General features: G+C 41.9%; 1 protein-coding gene across 1 annotated transcript; it reads right to left on the bottom strand.

The window, feature by feature from the left end:
- Positions 1-7,415: 7,415 nt before the first annotated feature.
- On the bottom strand, positions 7,416-25,513 carry FKTN (fukutin). Its single transcript, XM_015849615.2, has 9 exons — positions 25,197-25,513; positions 24,701-24,760; positions 20,493-20,696; positions 18,680-18,957; positions 17,288-17,420; positions 16,076-16,205; positions 14,826-14,959; positions 12,717-12,844; positions 7,416-9,931 (listed from the first exon to the last, which is right to left on the bottom strand). Exons 1-9 carry the CDS (start codon positions 25,299-25,301, stop codon positions 9,718-9,720), a joined length of 1,386 nt encoding a protein of 461 aa, XP_015705101.1. The 5' UTR covers positions 25,302-25,513; the 3' UTR covers positions 7,416-9,717.
- Positions 25,514-25,896: the final 383 nt, after the last annotated feature.

Raw genomic sequence — 25,896 nt, 5'->3', positions numbered from 1 at the left:
CATTAAATGCCAGGTATGCTGACCCTTAAGAGAAACGGGAAATCTATATACACAGTGAACAAAATGAAGAAATATCTTAGCACGAAAAGCCAGACCTTGCTGCTCTAAAGCCTACAGCAAACCAGTGACCACCTCCTCCCCTTCAGCTCTTTCCCCCAGGCTCAGGCACCCAGTGCCATGGATCAACTGTTCTGCAGCATAGGGCAGCTCTGCTCTAGAGCCCCTGTGTTATTTATGAGTTTGGAAATCAGAGCCACTTGGTTCACTGCCAGTAAATGGCAATGATTGGAAGGAGGGAGGGGAGGGCTTGTGTTCGGCTCTTCATTCTCTATTCATTGTGAAAAGGGGATCACTCCAGCTAACCGGCCCATGGAGATAAGGATTTCAGACAATCTGCATTAGCCTGATAAGCCAGGTTTGCATTGCAGAAAGATTATTTGTTAAGAACCTCAGTAAAACAAAATACAGTCAGAAAGCTTATCAGCACAGCTCATTTCCACTCACAGCCCTCTGACATCTACCCCCCATAAATAAAAACCGCAGCCTGTGCCTCAGCTCGTCAGTACAGAGCAAGGACTGAGGACGATGAGCAGGGGGCAGGGCTGGGAGATGAAGAACAGGCTGAGCCCCACTGCAGGAGGGCAGCCATGTCTGGCCAATGTGGAGCTGCCAGCTGGGAGCCAGGGCATCAGGGCTGGCCCCAGCAGCCTGTCCTCTGTGCCAGCCAAGGGTCAGGTCAGGAAGGATGAGTACCTGCATAGAATCATAGAATCATCAAGGTTAGAAAAGACCTCTAAGATCAGCAAGTCAGTCCAACTGTCAGCACATTCCACTATGCCCACCAACCATGTCCCTCAGTGCCACATCCACACAGTTCTTGAACAGCTCCAGGGATGGTGACTCCACCACCTCCCTGGGCAGCCTGTGCCACTGCATCACCGCTCTTCTGGAGAATAAATTGCTCCTAATATCCAAACTGAACATCCTCTGGTGCAACTTGAGGTCTCTACCTCCCATCCAAGGCCATTATGTCTTCTCCTTAAATGGTTTCTGTCACGCGCAGAAACAATCTTCTTTCTCTCTACTGCATTTTCCCCTTTCATTGCACAGAAAACACTGGCCTCTAGTGTACAAATTCCTGGCAACTCACAACTCCTTGGCAGTCCCTTCTCTTCCCTGACAATCTGGCTGTGTCAGAAGGCACCTCTTTAGCCAGTGGCTCTCCTACGAACCAGCCTTGCTGAGTAATGCAAAGCTATGGGAGGAGTGCCATGTTCTCAGCGACATAGCCTCAGGGCTCTTCAATGCAAGTTGTGCTGAAGTAGTATTTTAAGAAGTGGTACAAGAAATATGCCTGTCTGGTCATCATTCTGGCTAAAATGGAAAGCTTCCAGCTCCAGATTTCAACCAGCCCCGTGTCAGCCTTCAGAAGTAGTGAGGACTGGTAACATTTAGAGAAGCTCAGAAATGGCACTGGGGAAGGTGTGGGGGATGGGGCCGTGCTGCAGTGTGGGCCCTTCCTTGGTTTGCTCACAAGAAATACCGTGGACCTGTAGGTTTGAACAGCTCTACTTGTACAACGAGAAAAAGCAGCCAAGAGGTGGGCTAAGGGGCAGGAGATGGATTGGCTGACTTCATTAACTGCTTATAATTAAGTGGCTGTAATCATTTGCTCCTAACAACTAAACAACAGGTACTTTTTAATGAAGAAATGTTTAGTGCATTGCAGTGGCATTGCTAATGAAGAGATGTGGCTGCAGCAAGCATCCACTGGCTGCTGAAGGCATCAGTGGTGTAAAGACAGCACCAAAGATGCTGCAGACAGCGCATCCTTAGCTCTGAGCTGGAGACAGGCCCAGACCCTCACTGTAGTGCTCCTGTGCTCCCAAGGTGCTGCATGTCTCTGTCAGGCTCATGCAGCAGAACACTGCAAAGTCATCTCTGACTGCCAGTCAAAAATCCTACTGACTTCCTTTTTCCTGTTGTTGTTGGGACTAGGAGCCCCATAACAGTGGATCAGGAAGTAACATCCTATGGCTGCAGAAGAGACCAGGCTTCATTACACAGCTGAAGCACAAGGGTGCTTGGGGCTTCATTTCTCCACAAATAATCTGTTTGAATCCACTGCATCTCCTTACATGGTGGATACAGGAGCATGAGCTGTGCTGCTCTCATGCCTCTGTGGACAAGAATATGAGCTAACATTGCATGAGCGTGCATGGTTTGCTCCTTTCCTGCTAAGGGTGTTATCTGCTCTGGAGTCAATGCCCAAAATACCCTCATAATTGCCATAATCATCGGTGTGCTGGGGAACACCATGGCTTATCTCAAGCAGTGTCTTTTCAGGCAGAGACAGTTCCCTGGGGTTTCTGTGCATTTCACTCTGAACATTGGCTAGAAAGGAATAAATGAAAAGAAGTTTGCACAGCATCCATGTTTATAGTATAGACAAAACATTTTCCTGGGCAATAAGGTATGACATGTTGGGTCAGTCATGGAGCTGGGCCCAGGGCCCATCCTGCCTGCTGTCAATGTATCATGGCTTCCCAAAATAAAATAGTTGGGAATAAATAGTTCTGGCCTGGCTCCTGTCTTTACCGGCTGTCACCTATTTAATCTTCTTTCCTTTTCCATGTTTGTTCAGAAGTCTCTCTCTTTCAGTGCAGCTGGAAAGGTTGTTACTAATGGGCAACCAAGCCTGAATGCTGACAATGTGAGATGATTACAACTGTCCAGAGAGCAAACACACATAATTTTCAATAGGAGATGCTCTTGCTGTTCTGATGGGCTTCTGAGATACAGCTCCAGGCAGCACTGGTGATGAATGGGGAATAGTGCCAACTCAAGATGAGAGGCCACGGGGTTCAACAGTTGCTCTATGGGAAAGCTGCTGTGCTCAAGAGTTTTGACTCTTCTGACTGGGGGTGACTGGCTAACAGGGGCTGTAATTGTTTTACTGATGTCAAGGAGGATCTTTTAGATTAATTTTGAAGTGGTAGGAACAGCAATGGCTGAGCTGGTGAAAAAAGTGAGGTGCATGGACTGCTTGGAATGTATTTGTCACATGCTGAGATAGCAGATCAAATCCAAACTGCACCAAAGTCATCATAGAAAAGAATCAAAACCCATAGGACACAATCTGCCATGTGTGAATCCTTGCTGAAATTTAGGGTTTGCAGATGACAGAAAACTGGGAGGAGTGGCTGGGGGTTGTGCTGCTATCCAGGGGGATGTCTGGGTATGGTGACTGGGGATGGGGCCTGGCAGGAACCTTGTGGAACTCAGCAAGAAGTTAGAAATCCCACTCACGGGGAGGAACAATCCCAGGCACAAGGACTGGGAAAGAAAGCAGCTCTGCAGAAAGGGCCTGGGGGGCCTGGTGCACACTAGAGTGTGCCACTGTCACAAAGGAGGCCAAAGGCCTCCTGGCTGCATTAGGTAGAGCGTCACCAAGCAAGTCAAGGGAAGTGATCCTTCCCCTGGCAGTTGGTGAGGCTGCGCCCAGAATGCACGGTTCAGTTCTGGACAACTCACTGCAAGAGAGACGTACATAGTTGAGACTGCCCAACAAATGGCCACTAAGATGGTGACGGTGATGTGAGATCTGACACTGCTCAACCTGGCTCAGAGGAGGCTCAGAGGGATCACATTAGTGTCTGTTTCTGTACAGGACAAGAGTCAACGGACACAAACCAGAACAGACATTCACTCTGAACTTTAATGAAATGACCTGTGCCCTCCTTCAGGCAGGTGCCTGCAGCAATTTCACTCCACTTCACCTAAAGACAGACATCTGTTTGCATGGAGATGGGAACATTTTTAAAATAGCACGGAAACATAGTCATGGAATCACAGAGTGGTTTGGGTTGGAAGGGCCCTCCAATCCCACCCAGCCCCAACCCCATGCCATGGGCAGGGCTTCCCCCCACCAGCTCAGCTGCCCAGGGCCCCATCCAACCTGGCCCTGAGCAGGGATGGGGCATCACAGCTTCTCTGGGCAGCTGTTCCAGGGCCTCACTGCCCTCTGAATAAATAACAACAAAATGTTTGGATGTAAAAGCCTTCCATGAAGCTGTGTTTCATAATTTATTTGACTGAGCTCCACAGATGTCTGAAGAGGTTCTGTTCACACTCAAGCAGTCTCTGCTCTTGGCATTTCAGATTGGGCCTGTTTTTAATACACATTTGTAAAATCCAGCCTGAGAATTTGCAGGCCTCTCGCTTTACATGGCGTGAAGCACTCAGCTTTCCCCACCACCCCAGCAGCAGTGCCTTGGGCAGGCACTCAGTCATGAGATTATTTGCAGAGTCTTCATGAACTACCGCAACTTGAGAAGCATCATCTGCAGCACATTCCTAAATCATTCATCTGGGTTTTTATTTTAAATGATGCAGTGACTGCTTTCTGATGATTCAAAAAATAACTGCAGTAATGAGAGCAAGTGTGCAAGACTGCTTTCTGCTCAGCCTTGCCAGGCTTCCATTCAGAATCATGAAGGTTTCATTTTGGAGCATCAAATCAGAAATTTCTGCTTCAAAGACTCAAGAAGGAAAAAATCTATCACAGACCTTGAAAACAGTCATTCAGCTACTGGCCAGGTTGTTCTAGAATTCCGAGCACATTATTTCCTTTGCATTGTACACACAAACATTCACACTGATGGTTAGAGAAGGTATTCATAAATTTTCGGGCCAGAGGGGGAATGCTGTGAGCACACTGCATGATCTGCAGTGCACCAAGCATGAAATCTCACACCGTTATTTCTGTACAAAATATTTGACTACTCTTTTCAGCCGGAGGAAAGATTTATTTCGAGAAAGCAGGCACTACCACAAGCATTCATTTCCCTCTGTTCAGAACTGAACTGTCAACAACCCTTCACTTTCTCAAGGAGAAGGGTTTTACCCAGGCTCCTTAATTACAGCTGTGACTTGGATTTGGTAATACACGTTCAGTGCTTAAGTCGTGTACTCTGCTATAGGCTAGATCAGTAGAACATTCATGTATAAAACTCAGCCTCCACAGAGATTATTAGGCTAACCAATGCCATTAGGGAAAACCGCCAATGGATGGAAATCAGCTGCTGGTGCTTATTTACCAAAGCTGAGGGTGCAAGTGGAGGGTATCTTTCTTTTACATGTTTGTACACAGACCTCATTTCTGTATTTTATTCAGCCATACACTGCGATGTAACTACAAGACATGTAGTTAAAGAAAATAAGGCTCAAGCACCAGAGTTTCTTGAGCAGCTGCGTGAACTTGGAGAGTTCTGCAAACATACGATAAAGGACAGAATTGTTAGTAGAGGACTGGCTGGTAAGAAGGAAGGTATCTGTTGTTACACTGATGCCACCCCCTCAACATCTCATTCATCTGTGCAAAATAAACAATTCCGAGTGACAGCGAAAAGCAGAGACTGTTGTTCTCTTGAGCTGGCAGACTTCACAGCATATGACAAAGGGAGAGAATTTTAAAGCAGCGAAGGATACAAACTGTTTTTAACACCAGGAGCCAACATCTCCCAGAGTCTGTTTCAAGGGAAAGGGCATAAGAAAAACAGCTATTTATTTTTCATTTGGACAGCAGAGAAAGACTCGGGGCATATTTTCACGACTCTTTTATATCTGTGTCATTACACAGTCTTGTTTGCCTCTCATTTCTTGCTTTAAAAGAAGACTGGGATGAATCACACACAAACCCTGAATGTTCAGGCCATCTGAACATTCCTTCCAGACAGCATCTCCCTCCAACACTTATTGCCCTGCACAGCGAAGCATCGTCTGCTCTGTGCAGCAGGATTGTTCAACAGCCGCAGTCTGGCTTAGACATATCCTTCCAAAAAGCTGTGCTTCGCTGATGTTGTAAAATGTTTAAGACTGTGCACTTTCTTATCATTTCCACAGCGGTACCGGGACTGGCTTCACCATCATTCCCATTATGAGCTAGTGCTCATAGGTGCTCAGTTCCACTACCAGGTTCCAGAAATATCACTTCTTAGGCTCATACACAAACAATGATTTCAACTGCAATTTTATGGAAGTAGGAAACCATGGAAAACAGTTAACTCACTCCAACCGGAAGACAGGATTAGCTACAATTAATCCTTAAGTCTAAGCTGATGTGTTCTTAGTGGCCACCAAAATCAAAAGCCTTGTGCATTTCCATGTGTAACACACCCCAGAATCTACGCAGGCAGCCTGTAGTATGCTTTGTTTGCCACATGAAAATGAAAGCACTCCACGTATTGTCAGTTAAGACTTTAAATACATGCAGTGGAGAGAACGCTGAAGCTGCCCCTGTCCATTTTCAAAATGAAGGTAGTAAATTAGGAAGGTAAAACAGCACTAGAATTCAGAATATATCTGGAACTGGGCAATTCAGGGGAACCTAGCATGAAATAAACCCCTAAGTCTGGGTGCTTCTTTGGCACCACGTCACAGTGTGCCTCCTAGCAGAACCAGCTGTACTCCTTTTACACCACTCCTTAGCTGGGTGCACAAAGCACATCAGGAGACATGCAGAACTGTCATGTGTTTGTGTATTTGCAAGATCCTTTTTTCTACCTTATTCCAACCATCTTTGTTGTGGATTTTGATTACTTATATTTTGAAGTCAATAAAAATGTAAACAGCAACATACACAAGTTTGGGCTCCCCTGTAGGTCAGTCTGACGGTCTTTCAAGACACAGTATTTGTCATCTTGATCATCATGGCACTCAATAGCCTGAGGAATCTGATTCCAGCACCAGTCAATGCACTGGCAGACTGGCTTTATTTCTGCTGCAAATTAACTGCAGAATTATGCATAACATACTCCTGGACTGAGAAAAGCAACATAACTTCGTAGTTTTCTGCTTTGTCGTGTGCTCAGTTATGGAAACAATCTGGTATATCAATTTGGAATCATATCAGGTAAAAAATGTGTTCTGGTTTAATGAGAACCAACAAATGTTGTGTAACAGGTGCGAGCTATCCTTCAAAGTTCAGCTTTCTGCTCTCTGCCCGCTGACTTGTTTTGCTCCTGGTTTTACAACTTCTCCTTCTGAACTCAGAGGGAGTTTTTACTCTGCTGACAAGCAAGGCAAATACACCAAAGTACTTTCAGTAGGCAAAATTAAGACCACAAGATTATGGTAAGCACCAACACTTGATGCTATTTTGCATTCTTTCTTAAGAAAAAAAAATCTATTTCATGAAGGGGACACTGGAAAGGGAACATTAAAGGAGAATATATTAAATACTCCAGTGTTTTGAAAACCAGCTTTGCAATAGGAGCTGCAAGTCTAGATGAATGCTAATGAAGAATTAAAGCGTTCCTTGGTGAAGAGCTTCCACCGTGAGGAAAGCAGGGAGCACTCCATTGCAAGTGGCATGAAAGTGTAACGATAAAACACCATCGCCAGCACACAGCGAATCAAATCAGAATGCCAAATCAGATTTGGCATAGCTGACATCTCATCAAGTTTATTAAAAAGCTCAAAATAAACAGTCACTACGCAGTGTAAGAAACAGCTCACATTTTTCTTTTTCCTTTACAGTGTTTCACAGCAACTACAATGACTGTCAGAAATGCAGCCCAAGATGACAAAATGAGGCATGAAACCACAAACTGAGCAGTAAACTAAGACTCTCATTCTTCTAATCAGTGTTAAATATTTATTTGTATCTTCCAAAAATATTTTAACTTGAATAACTTATACACGGTTATCATCAAATATTTAAGACATCCTCTCTTCTCAGGGACATGCATTCTTACCATTACAAATTCTTTCCATCTATGAAGTCACAAATTTGACAGGGTTACAGTTTTCTGATAGAATTTTGATTCTTTTAAATCAAGTCCTTTGATTCTTTTAAAAGATCTACTGTAGTTGTAAAACTTGCAGGCCTACTGTACACTGCTGAACACAGAAGTCAATGACAACAGAGTTCTGGGCAGTAAAATGATGAGGACATTGGCTTTTCCATTTTAAGGAAAAAAAAAATCCACAAAAAAAAATCCACCTGAGAAATTACCCCTTATGACGCAATGTTTCTGTGTGCAGGTAAATGGCAATAGTGGGATTTCACACCTTGTTCTTCCTAGTTAGGTAAAGTTACAATACCACGTCAAGACAACATGACAAGTTTGTGTCAGAAGCTGCATAATTCACTCCAGTGCCTCAGTGTCAGGAGAACTTTGGAACACAGAGAACGAGTAGGGAAACGTATGCCACACACTCCAGGATGGAAACTGCAGTGAAGACCCAGAGTGCAGCTGGAATGATACAGTAGTGGAACAGCCCCACGACAGCTGCCATTTCATCTCTCCAGAACTATATGTATTTGAATACAGAGCTGAAAACTGCACACCAACAGAATGCAAATCACACTCTCAGTCTTGCCAGTAAAAGTGTGGAAGAGCTGCAGATCATAGATAGCCCTTCTACTTTAACAAGGAAAGTGGGAATCCAGATCTGTTGCAAGAAAATAAGACAAACATTCAGTACCTTGATGCTAGTTCATAAGTGATGTATGGATACGAATCACATACTAGTCCTAACTCACCACTAATGCTAATGGTCTCATCTTCCCTACAGAGCAGGACTGGAACAATCCTGCTCACTTCATATTTCATATGAAAGCTATTTTCCTTCCCCAAAACACAGAACAAAAAAGCTCATTTCACTGGCCAAAAGTGCAACTAGAAACAAGGGAGCTATCAGGCTTGCACCTTTCCCATTCAAAGCCTAACATACACTTGCAATTATGCTGTTGTGAATTTGATGGAGCAGTCAGTATTTGTACACACTTCTGCTTATGCTTACAGAAAAGAGCTATGATTCATATCAACCTTCCGTAAGCCCAGGTTTAGCAGAAAAGTATCAATTCCCTCATTTTTAGAGAGCAGAAAGAGATATGATCCTCTAAACTCTGCTTGGCACCTACAGAGGGAACACCAATTGGGACATCAAAGCCAGGTAGTGTATTCTAATGGGAAAAACATTCCTGCAGCGTACACCCTCAAGTTCTAGGAAAAAAAAAAAAAAAAGAGAGAGAGAGAGAAAAACACCTAATGTTCCCTGTTGTTAATACATGTGGTGGTTAGTTCATGAAAAAAAAATACAACTGTTACTTGAAGATGTCTGATGCAGATTGTGCTTTTGATTCTTCCCTCACTTAATATTACACCATAACCCAACGCATACAGAGTGGGTGGGTCACACAGGTTCTGAACTGAAACATTCCACTCCAAGAGGCAACCCCCTTACACACTATAGCAATACATCAGTCACAAATTAAATGCACTCACAAATTGGGTGTTTAAGAATTGTAAATCCATATAAGCTCCTCAGAAGAAAACAGAACAGCTTCAGGATTTTCCATTCTATCTTTCTTGAGAAGCGAATGGTCCCAAGGTTTTGATGATCCCCAGATCAAGCAACTTGGCCATGGGTTCTACTTTAACAGTCAACTGCCCATACGTTCACTGCAAGATTTTGTATACTTTTCCTTTCAGCTTTCCTCCTCCTTAGTTCCCACAATCTGCCTTTAACTATGTGGACAACTCACAATGAATGTGTAAAAATTATCTGCTAAGACAAAAATGGAAAATGTCTCTTTAGGAAACAGATGAGGAGTTACAAAAGTAGCAGGTGTTGATGCCTTTGGGAGACAGGAAATTACAGACTGACAGTTTCAAGGATACCAGACACTTATTGGGAGTGAAGAGATGTTCAGTAGATTTGAATGACTTCATCCCATTCGTCAACAGGCCAGACACCATTATACTGCACGTTGGATGGTGAGTTCTTCCAGTCCCACGTCTTGACAGGAACCTTCCAGTCTGGGCCATAGTTGGCTTCAACATACTGCAGGGTCTCACAGGGTACATGTACCTTGAGTTCCACAAATTCAGTCCAGCACAGAGTAAACTTTGGGAAGAGATACCTGCACCACAAAAGGATATGATCACCAGCAGAAGACATATTTAGCTTAGCACATGTAAGTCAGTTCACAAAAAAAAACCACCAAACAATACCATTGACTGGCCAAGTTACATTTGCAGATTGTTTTCTTATTTCATAGTGCCCTACCTATTAAGGATCATTTACCAACTGGATGGGGTTTTTAATCAGCAGTAGCTGTTTAACATTTGGCACATGTTCTTGAGGAGGAGCATTTCTAATTCTACTGCTGTTTACTCCCATACAATTCTCCCATGTAAGAGAAATTAGTCCCTGTCTCTACTTTTCCTTGTATAAACTGAAATTAAGCTACCTTGTTTGAAGGATAACACTATATTTGACACACTTTTGGGGAAAAAGGACTTCAAAAACAGCATGGAAGACTTTGCTATGAGTCAGGCATGGAAACAGAATGTATAATTTTTTACAAATAAGTTTTTGCCTTTCTTCAATCTCATGAAATAAAGCATTCCATTAACCTTCAGTAACCCCGCTTATAACACTGAGCCAGACTCGGAGCTGCTGTGAAGAATTGAGATACTGCTGCCACTCTGTACTTTCTGAGACCACGTAGGCCCATTTAAATTGATATATATTCCACCAAACCCACCTTGTTTTGTGCCCGTTCTTTCCTGCAGAGGGCTCAGTGTAGGCCCCACCCTACGCTGATACTAGCAGAAATGGACAGGTCAATTTCAGCTTGATCAGAACGACATCTGATAGGAGCCCTATGTGTTAAACCAAAGTCTACACACCATTCCTGCAGAGGATCACTCCTTAAGTCTTCCACGGGAAAAAAAATAAGTATTCTCAACATTAATTTTTCATAGGTTAGAAAGGAATTGCAAACAATTAGCACTTTGAGGAGAAAAAAAGAGTTAAAAGATTTGTGCGTTTGCAGGAATTAAAAATCAAGCAAGTACCTCCAGGTACAAAGCCAATACTTCTTCTAAGAGCTGAGTAAACAATTTCAGAAAATAAAACAACCTTGCTTTCATGCTTTAAATGGAGGTGAAAAAGAGTGAGCAAGCGCTTTTTAATTTATATCTAGGGACTGACAATTAGCTTTAAAATGAACTAAAAAGAACTAAAAAAAGCCAGTTACCAAGGGGAAAAGAAGGTAGGTAAACTTTACTAGTGGGTTTATAATCATCAGGAAGATATTTACTTCTTATTAACCCAGAAAATCATTCACCTATCAAGCTGAATTGCACACAGCAATTGAGTATTGCAGAGAGAAAAATGGCTACTCTAGACTAAATGAGATATAATTTCATCCTTCATAGTTTTATTTAGCAAGATCTATAGAAAATACATTGGCAAAAATAATTAGGTTTTTGAAAAAAAAAAAAAATATTTTACCCTCCACTTATTAAAATCATAAATATCTCTGAATAGAGCCGCCTTCCACATCTGTGATGATCCAGCAGCAATCAGTCTCTCTTCTGATACAAACAAACAGCAGGTGAGATTTCAGATTCAACACAACCCAAAAATCACTTCACTTTTGATTGACCTCTCTACTTCAGCCAGCCTCAAAATTTTGGAAGTTTGAGGGCTAAGCAAAACTGAGGGTCCCAAAGTCTGCTACTGAAATGCAGTTTTGAAGGAGGATGTCGGCTTTACCGGAATGGAAACAGATGTGAAACACAAACAAAGAAAAAAGAACTTTCTGGTCAGCTGCCTGGTAAATACATTAGAAAAATAAAACAAAAAAAATCTTCCATCATCTTGTACAGAAAGAACAGATATTATACTTGCTCTGGACAACCATAAAACTGTTGCTGTATTCTATGAAACATTACATTTCCTATGCAGAAATATTCCAGTAATTCCTCCCCTGGTCTATTTTTAAGCACACCTTTTGACTCTGCTTGTCGAAGTACCTTCCCCAATCTTTGTTTATCATTTCAGAACAAATATGTCTATGGCAAGGAGTCACACACTATCACTGTCTGGATGACAGTGCACACTAAGTTCCTGATAGCTAACTATAAGCAAATGCAGTTCAGGCAAAATTTGGAAGATAACGATAGATTCTAAGTAAATCAACAAAGCTTTCAACTAGTCTGCAAGTGTCTCTGGGAGAAGATGGGTAGTGGAAAGAAACAAATCAAACTATCAAAACCTTTATTCAGCTTGCTGAATAGATTAAGAAGCTGTTGTATTTACTGGCTCTTTTAGCACTGAAAAGAAGGAAGCAAGAAATATGCTATTCTATTTAAAATCCCATCCTCAGAACATGAACAGCAAGAAGGTCTGCAATAATTACCTGCACTGCTGTCACATCATTACAGTCAATGAAGTATTCCAAATCATTACAACATCCAAAACTATGGAGTTTACTTTGGAAGAACAGCTGAGGCTTTCTGGCATAACACTTGTCAAGACAGATGCCTAAGGATTTGTTTTGCACATTACATGTTTGAGCAACAAAAAAAAAATTTAAGAGACTTCCTTCTCATCCTAAATCTTTAACTTAGTGCTTGCACATTCCAGATAGCATCTGCCTCACACATGACATGATGGTGCTGTTTCAGATTTCACAAGAAAACTAGCATTTGACAGGCCCAGCACCTCTCTAGTAAGGCACAGTATTGTTATCTTTTCACTTCTGTAGTCTCAAAGTACAAAATCTCCGATTCTCCTCTGATACCAGCCACAAAGAGAAGAGACACTGCCAAACAAAAACACAAGATACAGAGCACTAACACTAAACCTAACTTGCTCTGTTTCTTTCCTATTAGAGGTATAAATCCAGTTCATACTTAAATTTCTTGCCCGACTTTGCCTGAGTTCCTCCATTCCATATGTAGTCATCTTCTTCATAGAAGAAAAAAATATCAAGTTTCACATCACCATCTCCTTGGAAAGAGAGTTCCAAACTGTCTTCTACCTGCAAGACAGAAATACAGACTATATGCACTCATAAAAACACAAGGCTACTGAAGCCAGCAGGTTCCAGGGAGCTGATTTATTTTCAATGATGCAGTGGAAGTGTAGAAAATACACTAACTCAGCAATTCCTTTATTTTTGGTGCCTTCAGAAAACTAGTTTTCTGCACCTCAGTGGGACTGTCTTCTCTTTCCCTCACCAAAGCTCTGGCACTATCTCCTTGCTTTCTGCCACAAAGTGAACACAGAGCAATCTATTCAAAGATCAACAGCAGTGTCTATCAGCCTAGGCAAGTAAGCCAGTACTCCAGCAGTTTTCCAGGAGAACACAAAAGAGCTGTGTGAAGAAAGGCAGGAATCTAAAGCAAACCATTTTCCATTTAGATGCTTATGGTAAAACAGATGAAAGTAGAGAATGATGACCTTTCAATGCCATGAAGTCTGCTACTCTATTTGGAAAGCACTTAAACATGGCCCTTTCAGGAGAAAAGGTACTATGGTAAGGGTTTAAAATAAGAATTTTAAAAGTGCCTTTGTTGTGAGTTAACCCCAGTAGGCTGATAAGCACTGCACAGCTACTCACTCACTTTTCCTCTCACCACCAGGAAGACAGGGGAGCAGGAAAAGGAGAGTGAAAGGAAGAGCAAGAAAACTTGTGGGTCAATATAAGGGCAGCAATAGGTAAAGCAGAAGCTGCACATGCAGGCACATCAAAATAGGGGACTAGTTTGTTACTTCCCATTGGCAGGCAGACATCCTGGCAATTCCAGGAAAGCAGGGCTTTATTATGCATAACAGATACTTGAGAAGACAGATGCCACAGTCCCAAATACTCTTCCCTTCTTTCTTCTTTATCCTACCTTTCTTTATGGAATATCCCTTCGATCAGTTTATCTGCATTTGCCTCTGCCCTTTTCGAATTTTTGTGCAATACTATGCTAGCATGGAAGCATGAGAAACAGAAAACGCCTTGATGCTATATAAGCACTGATGAGCAACAGATAAAACACTGGTATGTCCTCAACACTATTTTGGTCGCAAATCCAAAATACACACCAGATACTAGGAACAAAATTAACTCTATGGCAGCACAAACCAATATGGCTTGTCACACAAAACTCAAGTTAGCTCTAACAGTACTGTCTGCTTAACACCACAAAAAAAAATTAACTTTTACAGCTGCATTTGCTCTGCACCAAGAACAGAAGATGGCTTGCTTAGGGCTCCCAGCTATCCTCACACAGGTAACAGAACAGCCTACTGTGATCCATACAGAAATTGCCACCACCTGAGGATGCCATTTGCTAAAGGGCTCACATAAAAGAGCAAAATAATATCAGTGAATAAGCAAGCAATTATGAAGTATCTTCACTCAACACCTACGATAACATCTTCTTTGACAATAAAACACTCACTTGCACCAGCAATGGTAACATTAACTGTGGCTGAACCTTTGCATCCCTGTACTTTTGTTTCTTTGTTCTACCTTTACATCCCACTCAGAAGCTTACACTCCAGAGAAAAATAATAAAGGTCCACATAAGCTGATAATGGACTAGCCCAGTACCCACCTCAAGCAATCCTTCACTTTCTGCTATCTTTGCACACAAGGACACAGATAATCTCAGAGCTGTTACCTATCCCCTCCTACACTCAGCCACATCCAATATCAAATATTAAATTCTATCTTAAGTTTCTCTAGCAGCACTGACACAAATGACAACCCTCTAGAACTTTGCAAAACTTCTCCTGTGTGAAATTCAGACTCCCCACACAAGACTGACACCAGACAGAATGGTGTTTTCTTACACAGTGTCCCAGTGAACACGAGGGAGTCTGTATGTGTATGTAAAACATTCAGAAATAAAAGGCTGCAGGATGAAAGTTCATATATCCAAGTCTATGTAAATGAACTGCAGCAGTACACAAACTTACTAACCTACAAAAAGACACATTACGTGAATTCCTCCTTATCTGCATACCTTGCCAAATTTGTGCTTTAATGGTAATCCTGCTTTCTGAAAAGCTGGAATGATATCAGCTTTGTAGTCCCTTATAAAGATCCCCAGGTCCACATCTTTGCTGTAAGGAATGACATTGCACTGTCTATACCATCCTGAGTAGAGAAAAAAGACAAGAAAAAGAAATAATAATTAGTTAACTTTGGAGCATGAGAAATATATTGTGAAACAAAGGCAGAACAAAAATGAGCTGTCGAAAGGTAACCAGCCTGAAATCCTCAAATGAGGACAAAAATAAGACTTCCGCTTTCTCTAGTAACAAATGAATCACACTGAAGAAAACAGAAGGACTAATGCACTTACAGCCACCTACTTTCTCTATGAAGTTAGGAATGAGAAACAACTAACTCTTAAAGTGAAAATATCCTCATCTTTCTATTCTGGATTTCTTACAAGAAAATACATTATTTATTTGGGTTCAAATTTAATAAGAAATGAATAGTCATAGGGCTGCAGCCATGTTTATAATTTTCAACTACTTCAAATAAATGTGAAGCACTGCTGAAAAACAGTAAGACAAGAACTGGGACATTCTTTTGCTTGTTCCATTAATGCAGTTTTGGTGATGGTTCATTCAGAAAACAATATTCTCTAAGCCAGAAATAAAAAAGAAGTTGACTTGCACACGTGAGTTATCACAGCCTATTTCAGTAAGGAGGATCTTCACCAATAAGAAGATACTTCTTTCAATTTCCAACAGAATTAAGAACTTGTAGTGCCTTTTCTACTAGTTTAATTTTTTTATTAAAATACTGTGTTTTAAAATATATAAATAGATATTAAATATGCATAAAAGCTCAGTGATCAACATTAAAGAGCATGGGAAGAAAATCTGGTGAGAGTCTACAACAACATCAGAAAAATATGTTCATCACTGCATCTGCCAGCCAGCACAAAACAAATTTTAAGCCACACAACTCAGAGAACTTGTAATTGCTTTCTAAGCAGAGATCAACACAATACAGAAACTGCTAGCAATCCATAAATCTTTACTTGGAATACACTCATCATCTCCAAGGCTCAGGTTTTTCAGGAGAAATCATGAAATCAGATCAGGAGAAAAAGGCCTTATTTTAATAAAGGCCTTATTTTAATAATCATCTGCTTCACACTTCACAGATACCACCTTCCAGCGGCTAGCCTCAGGTGGCATCACAGGTGCAGCAGAGGATAAAATGTTTCAGATTTCAGATGAATTAAAAATGTTTTACCAAGGCACGTTCCACTGCTCAGCCAGAACTTCACTCCCAAGTTATTCAGTGTCAGCGCAGCCAGGTGGAGCAAGGATTTTGCTCTTTTTCTGAATTCCACTGCATCAGCAGAGGCATCATCGGGATACATCTGGAGAGCAAAAGTAAGCTGTAGGATGTTTCAGCATCCTTGGAAAAAAAGACCTTTGAAAATTTATTTAAGTAATATCTGGGCATTATCCTTTACTCTCACACATTGTTCAGTTTGAGAAAGTGCTCTGGAATCACAGGTCAAATTTCAACTCTGAAATGTCAGTATTTGTTTTTGTGAATTGTAAGGTCACGGTAAAACAGAATAATGTGATATGTGTTAGACAAAGGTAGGTGGTAACAGCACACATAACTCCTAACTGCTCTCAGAGAAGCCAGTACTCACAGTCAAGAGGAAAGCAATACTGAGCATATCGCAAGTTTATCTGGCGCCACCAAGTGTTAAAACAGGACGTTGAGAACTTCTGCTACGTGAATGGAAAACTATGCCAACTACAGCTCAGCAACATATTACGTAAGGAAAAGCCCAAACCAGGGAGGCAGTCCGGGCAAACATACCCAAAACAAACATGAAAACGATGCACTGACCACTCAACTTCACAACCGATGTTACAAGGAGCTCCTGGGTGACAGACACCTCGGTAAGTTTCAAAATAGAAGCTAGCTGCTTATTTCAGCATTGAAGTTCAAGATGCTTACCCAAGCACACCTTCTCTACCTGTGATAATTACTGCCTGGAGGTTTCAGAGAATCTGAAATCAGAACTAGGAATGTAGCACTGCAATATGTGGCTCAAATGAATGTAAAAGTAAGGACTGCTTAGAACTTTGAGAAATGCCTTAAGTAAAATTTTAGACTACAGAGATGCAAAAGATCTCATGGAATCTGTCTAGCAGTGAGACTATGAGAAAACCGTGCGCAGGTTAGTTATCCCATCTTCTCATAGTTTTGAAAAATGGAAAAACAGTGCACTCATAAGTAAAAAAGAAAGACTGTGATTCTTCAGATAAAGTTTAGGTTTATTACCATATACTAAGTGCTGTTGAGTTCCAGATCCTGCATTTAGCTTTGTGCATGTGAAAAGTTGTGTTTCAATAGAAAAGCAATGAATTGTTTGTAGTTTCAGGTCAACTGGTGAAAAAGTGTATTACATCTCAGAGACACTACCTGATGACCACTAACCTGAAAGAAAGCCCGAGCTTCTCTGTACCTACATTCAAGAAATCTAGAGTGTGACATCTCTTCCAGAAAACTGGATGGATTTTTTGGAATTTGTACTTTTAAGTCATCAATAGAAACAAACAGAAGTTCAGGCCTGCATGGAAAGAAAGACAATAGGTTACTCAACTCCTTTACAAACTACAAGCCATTTTGTCATCTGGCAGTGCCTGAAACCTTAAAACATACCTCTGTCAGTGACTGCTCTGTCCAAACTTACTCAAAATGCATTAACAAAGAAGGAAAAGCTCCAATACATCCTCATACTCTTCCTGATTTCATTTAAATAGAAATTCTGTGCCCATAAGCCCATACTTACCTTCTCAGACCAACATTTCCTTTATTGACCCATAACTTCCACTAAATTTGTTCAGATCTGCTGCTCAGTGCTCTTGAAAATTCAGGTTATTTATTTGGTTGTTTAAATATGGGATACACCTTTAGAACCAAATTTCAACCTGTCCACAGAGGCTATTTGCTTTTAAAGTTCAAAAACCATGAAGTCGTCACAATGAGTGAAAAGTGATATTTAACAGCTTACACAGTCATTTTAAAATGTTTAGGAACACAGTGCACATAGCTTCCATGTTTTAAGAGGAAGAAAAAGTAGTCTCAGCTTTAAGGAAAAAAAAACTTAAATGGATTTATTTTGACCTGTGAAATGACTGGCTGTTTTAGTATAAACACATGTCATACAAGATACAGCTCTCAAAGCATAGTCGCACGCGCTTGGCTTTGAAAACAGTAACAGGATTTGCTGTCACCTGTATTTTCTGATATTGAAAGCGCTGTAGCAAAAGGCAGGCATTTACAGTAACTTCACCAACGTGGTGCAAAGTTTAAGCATAAGACTAGGGACAGATAATGCCATCAGTTCAAACATTTATGCAAAAAAGGAGTTGGAGCAGCACTTTACAAATGTGAGTTAAAAAGCATTTGCTGCTACTTTTCAGCAAGATACAAATGTCACTTCTCTTTATTTGGTCTGGACATGTAAATTATTAATAAGTATTTTTGTGTTGCTTTCCATTTTCAACAATGTTCTATATCTTCATTAAATTTTTGGATGCATATGGTTGCAGGAAGAACATCAAATACGTATCAGTTATTACTACATTTCCTGCCACTTAAAGTTTACCTCTCTCATTTCTCATTTATAAATGATGAGAAACTCTCATTTTCAATAACCAGAATCAGATTTACTTTCAAAAATTTACCTTACAGGCACTCTGAGAGCTAAAATATTCATGATCTACATTTTAAAACTTATAGAAAAGGTCGACTTAATATACAAGGGAAAGAAATTATTTTGGAAACGATGCTTATAGCCTTTTGCCTCCTGTGCTGTGAACTCACTTTTCATATGCTCCAGGGTAACGACCAAAGTGGAGTTTCCGGAAAGGCACAAATTTTCTGTCCATATGTTGCTTAAGCCTTAGGGGGCCATGCCAGAGGAAATTTCCGCTCCTCTCATAGAACACCACCAGGTGAATGGCATGAGAAGCCAGCTTAAAAATGTAGTGCAAGGGAATTTCAGTCCCAGACAGATCATCCATCCCATCCAAGCGAGGGTCCTTATTTAGAACCTTTAGCCATTGGAACCCCATCTTCTCAGCAGTTCTAAAAAGTCCCACCTAAAAATAGGAGACGGGAAAAGTCAGGAAGAGGGAGAGAAGCTAAACAGAAGAGAAACCAAAACTGAATGCTAAAGTTATTAACTGACATGATTCCCAATTTCCACTTTCTAATCAGATTTAAGCATCAACTACTCAACAATTTGTTGCAACTTAAAAATCAGGAGCCATAATCAACTGCTGTATTTCTTTTTCTTAAATTTTGACCAGCAAATTGTCAATAAAACAACAACGTAAAGGCTGTAAGGCTTTTCTCAGCCACTATGTTGTGCATTTTATAGCATCAACAAAATAACCCTTTGCTGAAAATCTACACAAATATTATGAAGTGTAATCCATGATCTTTACCACAATTAAAAGCCATTTTCATTACTCTAATAAAAGCACTCACGTGCAGTTATCAACAGATTTCGAAATTCTAAATGTACTAATGTTAAGCCCGACTTTCCTATTTTCATTAAAAACAAACAAACAAACCAAAACAAACAAACAAACAAAACCCAAAACAAGACAAAATTCTGCCTAGTAAGAACCAATCAGCACCTGACAACCCTTTTATTTACTCCTCTGGATGGTACAGATAATAACAATAAGCTACAAAGGAATGGGGAGACGGAGTTCTATTAGTGTTCTGCTACACAATCTTATTCTCAGTTCCTTTAATTTCTTAACTGCTATGGCTAAAACCACTGTCTGATCAACTACAGAGCACCACCACTCTTTGCTTGGTTAGGACTGCTTCAGTAAAATGGCTACAGATCATTTTAATATTTCTTGATGGGGATGTGGACAGGGACGTGAATGAAAAAAAAGGAAAGGAAAAAAGCTGTTTATCAGTGGCATCTGTACTTTGTATTCTTTCATCCTTTGTGTATTTCCAGCTGCCAAGGCTGAGGAAATTATCTTGGATTTAATTTTGTCCTTCATTCCCTACTACACTTCCACACACCCACTTTAAAATCTCATGCTACTGAAGAATATTAGCAGGTGCTACTACACTAAGTGACAGAACAAAATGGTGCAAATACACAGATGCACTAAATGAAACGTAAATGAGCGGATTATCATAATCTTTCTAGCTCTGTCAAATCAATACTTGCATTTTCTCAACAATTTATTATGGCTCTATCTACAGGACAGGCTTACAGATTTCCCCTACCTTTTTAAAACACCAATCTCTTTTTCCTGTTAGGGGATGGCACCCCTCATTACAGTTGCTTCTGAATACTACAGATAGCTTCTCAGGAACCTTTTGTCATCAGGAAGGACTCTCAATACCTATTTCCCAATCAGTTATGTGGCTTTCTTCAAAGTCAGTGTTACCATTCTCTTTCAACAACTGATGTGTTTCTAAAACCTCAAAAGCTAATGCGTGAATACCTTTTACTTCAAAAGAGTTTCTTCTACCAACACTCTTAGGAGACTTACAACAAATTCTGTGTCCTTAATAAAAACACGGAAGCACTATGATACACAATGCTAGTACAGTTAAATGTGTTAAAATACACTATGTGAACCAAAGAAAAGAAACTCACTTCGTGTTTCCATGCTTTGTCCAGTAGCGCAAATGTAGTGAAGTCTCTTGGAGCACAGAAGTACTTGCATTCTGGACTAGGGCCATCAGAAGAACTTCTGATCTGTTCAATGTCTTTATCAACAAGTCCCAGAATTAAAGGATCAATCAAATATACTGGTATATTGTGACTGGATATTAAGCCTAGGAACTTCCTAACCACATGCTGTTTGACAAAGGAGAAAACCAGAAGTTAGAAACATCATTTGTAAGTGTACATGAGTCAGTACATTAACTCTTGACCAACTGACAAGGAAATCTTATCTATCAATGCATGTTCTGAGTGTGCCTTCACTTCCATAAACAACTGCAGAAATTGAAACAACTTCTTTCAGAAGAGCAGCCTGCTCTCAAGCAATCCCTGTCTCTGAGACTAGAGGAAAAATCTTTCATATTCACTTAAAAATTTCCAGAAGTTAAAGTGCTTCAGAGTTCTGTAATCTAGAATAACCTCTAAATTAAGCTGATTCTTTCCATCTCCAGATCAAGTTGGAAGGCACTTAAATAAACTAGCTGATGACAGAAGTAGATGGAACACACATCAGGTACTGAGGGAACTGGCTGATGTCCTTCTGAGGCTCCTCTGTTACATTTCAAGTCTAGAAAGAGCTAAATTCCACACCAACTTCATAAAGGAGGATGTGGGGAACTCTGGCCAGCTTTATCTCAACCTCCAAGAAGCTTGTGGAGCAAAAGCCCCTCTAACGTCATGTGTAAGCATACAAATGGCAAAAGTGTGACTGGGAATGTCAGCCAAGTGCAAACTGCACCTAATGAACTCACTGCCGTGGAAGAAATAATTAGCCCTGTGAGCAAGGGGAGACCAATGGGTGCTGCTCACACTCTGATTTTAGTAAGTCTGTTCACCTACTCCCACACAGTGCCCCTGATCTTCAAGTGGAGAGATATGTACTGGATAAGTGCGACAGAAGATGCATGGAGAACCAGCTGACCAGCAGGCACAGTCCTCTCAATCAGCCGTACCATGTCCTGCCAACCACTGGTTACTACTGGCACTTCAGCAGGGTTCAGTTCTGCTCAACACTGCTTTGTGACTTTGTTAATCTCTACAGTAGCAAAGAGTGCATTCTCAGAAATCTGGAAGGCTACACTGAACTAGAAGATCATTCAGTATGTTGGAGGGCAGGACTGCCATTCACAGAGACCAAAAAAGGCTCCAGTGACTCATACTGACAGTGACACGAAGAGCAACAAAGAGTCTGGGCAAAGGCACAGCCTGGCATCTGGGATGGGTGAGATTTACCCAATAGGAAAGGCTGGAGCATATAACATGAGAAACTGCAGAAAAGTACTTAAGTGTTCTGGTGGAAAACAAGGGCCAAAGAGAGGTGGGTTAATCCAGAGTTAGGAAGACACAATCTGGAGACCCAGTTTTAATAACAGCATAACTAGGAGGTACAGAGAAGATGAAGCCAAGTTCTTCTCAGAGGTGCACTCTGGCAGGTTGAGAGGCATCTGGTTAGAAAACAGGAAACAGCAATCAGATGTGGGCAGTTTTTCCCCGGTATATGATCAGGTGCCCATAAAGGTTGCAGTATTTCTATTCCTAGAGCTATTGAAAGCTCAGCTGGCAAAAGCCTGAAGCAACCAGACCTGGCTGGCTCAACTCTGCAGAAAGTGCTGAACCTGCACCCACTTCTGTGCATCCAACAGAGCAATCGTATGGTAAATACTGAAAAGCAGCACACCCAGGCTGTCTGGACTTCATGTGCAACAAATTGGTTGTGGCAGATTCTTTATGCAGACAAGACAGATCTCTCCTATCTCATTATATTCAATTGAGTTTATCCTTTACACCTTAGGTCAACAGAGACCTCTGCTGGAAAGAAGGAGGCTAAGCCTTTGGAAAAAAAGAAAAAAAGGCAACCACCCAGCAACCGTAAGAATGGCAAATGAGAGAAAGAAGGAAACTTTACAGTCTTTACAGCATCATTATAAAGACCCAGACAACCATTTTCAGTTCACAAGTATGGTAGTAATCCTTCATGGAATGCTCTCAAACAGTAAAGCTTTATGCAAACACTGACTGCATAATGCAGTCACTCTAAACTGAAACCAGGAAGGGCTTTAGCAACTAACAAGTAAAGAAAAAAAATCAAGACTTCTATGAATCCTGAAAGCTTAAATCTCTGTACACAGTCACAAATCAATCACTATCACTGTCAAAAATACATGATAGTCTTAGCTTAGTCTGCTGATGAGACAAATGGAGAGAATAACCTTACTCTAATCATAAAACATTCTTAGGAAATGCAATTCTTTCTTCCATGGTTTTTCCTGAGAGACAAAGTCAATTATCATTTATTGTAACACTATTAGGAATTGCGAGAAATAGAAGATGAATTTTAGAACAGTGTTGAGCATCCACTGTCGTTCACACCAATAAGAAGAGAAAGAGGCTTCGTGCTATCAGCTGCCTGCCAGTACCACTAACTACCCCTGATGCCTAATGTGCACACAGTGATTTGGCAAGGAGGCAGGAAGAACCCAGGGCATTCAACCATGGCCACACTGCCTAAAGAGCAGAAGATGTACCAAGAAGGCCATGTGCATGGTGAGAGGATTTACTGACTTGACGCAGAAGAGAATTTTCAACAAGCACATTTAAACACCCATGGCATAGGGACAATTTACAGCAATCACAGCTGCAACTGATATTAGAACTGTAGCTGTTTAACTGCAAGAATTCAATTTCATGATGGAAAACACAGTTCAAATCAGGAAAAAAAAAAAAAAAAAAAAAAAAAAGACTGCAACACCTCTGCTAAGCTCTATGTCTGTTACATCTCAAGATTTCTAGATGAGGCACGATAGGGAAAACAACAGCCTACACTCCAAGCTAAGAGTCCAACAGATTGACCCTGGTCTTCCAACTCAAGCTTTCATACTCTTACATTCAAATTGCCAAGTCCACTCAAACAGATTTCATATGCCAGCTTCCAATTCTGGTATAGGATTCTGGCTTCAGGGAAGCAGAAAAACACAAGCGAAAACAGAATATGGATCAACAGCTGTAACTGAGAGAGCAGCACACTACATGTGCTCTACAAGCAGAGGCAAGAACCCCCTCCCCGCCCTCCCCTTTAGTGATTTCCACTATACACAGCCAAAAGATCAAGTTAGAGCTAAAGAGAACTCTGCTTACAGAATGGCAGACTGGAAGCTCAGCTGTGACTTTATCACCTAATGCCACATTAGTGGTTCCAAAGAGGATGCCAACCAAGAACTGCAAGAGCCTTAGTGCCAGCAAGCAGTCCACGGAGCAGCTGGTTTGGATTATTCCCAAGTACAGTTCTTAACACGAACACCATTCCTTCTGCTCAGCAGAAACTAGGCACTTAAATGGCTATTTCTCTAACTAGCAGCGTTATCATATTGCATCCAAAGCAAAGGACAGTCAGCTCCCAGCATGCCTTTTCCATAACCACCTGTGCTGGTCTTGCAGGAAGAGATCTGTCAGCAAAAGACTTCTGTAAATAAATATTAACTACAGGTACCTGAGTATCTGTACTTAGGTATACTACATACAAACTTGTATTTAACTGACTGAGTTTTCCATTTCCCAGGACCAAGATGATATTTCTAGCTGCAATGCATCCTGTAAATCTTCAGCAAAACATAACAAAAGCATGCAATTTTGAGTATGTAAGGGAACACATAACATGTCCTGAGTGCTGGAATACAGCAAGTAGCGAATGCTGAAATGAAGAACCTTATGATCGAGCATAACCAGATAACATGGAGCTCTCAGCAGATGGCTAAGCGTGTGCAGCAAGTAAGGAGTACTACCCTGTAACCTGTAGCTGACTCTTCTACCATGACACTATCAAACAAGACACGGGTCAAAAAGCCAATCTTCTCAATACTGTGTCTGAAAGCACGTGAAAGCCTAGATCAAAACTTCTGTCAGGAGATCTGACTGTAAGTGTATAACACTGCAAGGACTGCACAGGCAAGGACTGCTAGGTTGCAACCCTCTCCCAGCTCCATCCTGAACAGTTTTGAAACATGTAACCACCTCACCCAGTGAAAGAAGCATCTTTCAGTTAACAATAAAGCAGCCCCAGCAATGAGGCGAGAGAACTAGGCTTTGCATGCGCAAGTTCTCTGAGAATCGCAAAGCAACTGTGCGGTCAGTGATGTACATACCCATCTAGTGCTGTCTTGGCCAGACTGGCTTCCTCTGGCTTTTGAAAAAACTGCTCCATTCTATCAAAAACAAAGAAGAGGGGAAAATAGATAAGTTTCAGCTGAACAACCGCTTATGACCTCTTAACATTATTTTCAGGGGCATAAATCGAGGCCTGCTGCTGTAGCGCAGTACATTTAGAAGGTCAACGTGAGCCGTGGGGACCTGCAAGGACCGCAGCATCAGGTCTCAGATTTGTGTGCCGACATCAACAGCCGGATGACAAACACAGGCACCGTGAGGCGAGCACCACGGGGGCAAAGCAGCCGGATAACGCTCTGCTCTTCCCAGATGAAAAGCAACTTCACGTTGCTAGAGTATATTGACGCCATGAAGTCACGGCAGCCAGCGACTCAGCTTTCAGCCTCCAGAGACGATAAGGAACGTATCACTCACGGCCTCGTTCACAATCGCGGACTGCGGGAAAGCAGCCAAAGGCGGGAGCACGATTTTTACCTTCTGCGACAGGTAGAACTTGTAGTAGTAGAGCTGGAAGAGGAGGAACACCAGGCTGGTCAGGCTCAGCACAGCCAGCACCACGTTCTTGTTGACCTTCTGCATCAGTCCCGGGGCCGCACGACAACGCCGCCCCACAGCAGCGCCGCGCCTCTCATCTTCCCCACAGCAGCGTCACTGCGGCCGCGCTGAGCCGCACACCGTACCGCCGGCACTGCCCCGCTGCACCGGGCCCTGCTGGGCACGGAAAGGCCGCCCCAAACTGCGACCACAACACCCCGACCTCCGCGACTCCCTCTGCGCGCATGACCGCCCGCCCCGGCGCTGAGGAGCAGCCCCCGCCCGCCTTCCTGCCTCCTCCCCCCGGTTCTGTCTCCGCCCCGGCGCGGCAAAGAAGGCGATGTGCTATAGGTCAGCTCTCAGCTTTATTGAGCAATACAAAACGCTTTGCAACACACACACATGAGAGACGGCACCCTGCCTTCAGCGGGCGGAGACAGGCCTGTGGGCAGGGGGGCTGAAGCGTGATGGCGGATGAGATGAGCTCCGGTGGAGCGGCCCGGCCCGGCTCCCTATAGCTGGGAGCGGTGTGCCCCGCTGGGAACAACCGCCTCCTCTGTCTGAATACGAGAAGCAGCGAAGGAGGTTTGTGCAATAGCTTCGTGCCGTCCTTTGAGGAGAAAAAGCGATGAGGAAAGAA

The sequence above is a fragment of the Coturnix japonica genome, chromosome Z, assembly GCF_001577835.2.
Source record: "Coturnix japonica isolate 7356 chromosome Z, Coturnix japonica 2.1, whole genome shotgun sequence".
Classification (NCBI taxonomy): domain Eukaryota; kingdom Metazoa; phylum Chordata; class Aves; order Galliformes; family Phasianidae; genus Coturnix; species Coturnix japonica.
Note: the sequence above shows the minus strand (reverse complement) of the source record. Positions and strands in the feature narration are given on the sequence as shown.

What these genes read in the sequence shown, in the direction of transcription:
- FKTN (XM_015849615.2), bottom strand. Translation starts at nt 25,301, where the DNA reads ATGCAGAAGGTCAACAAGAACGTGGTGCTGGCTGTGCTGAGCCTGACC. An exon ending in AAGCTCGGGCTTTCTTTCAG is followed by an intron (nt 16,206 to 17,287) that starts GTTAGTGGTCAT and finishes TTTGCTCTCCAG; the next exon opens with ATGTATCCCGATGATGCCTC. An exon ending in TAAAGCACAAATTTGGCAAG is followed by an intron (nt 12,845 to 14,825) that starts GTATGCAGATAA and finishes TCTGTCTTGCAG; the next exon opens with GTAGAAGACAGTTTGGAACT.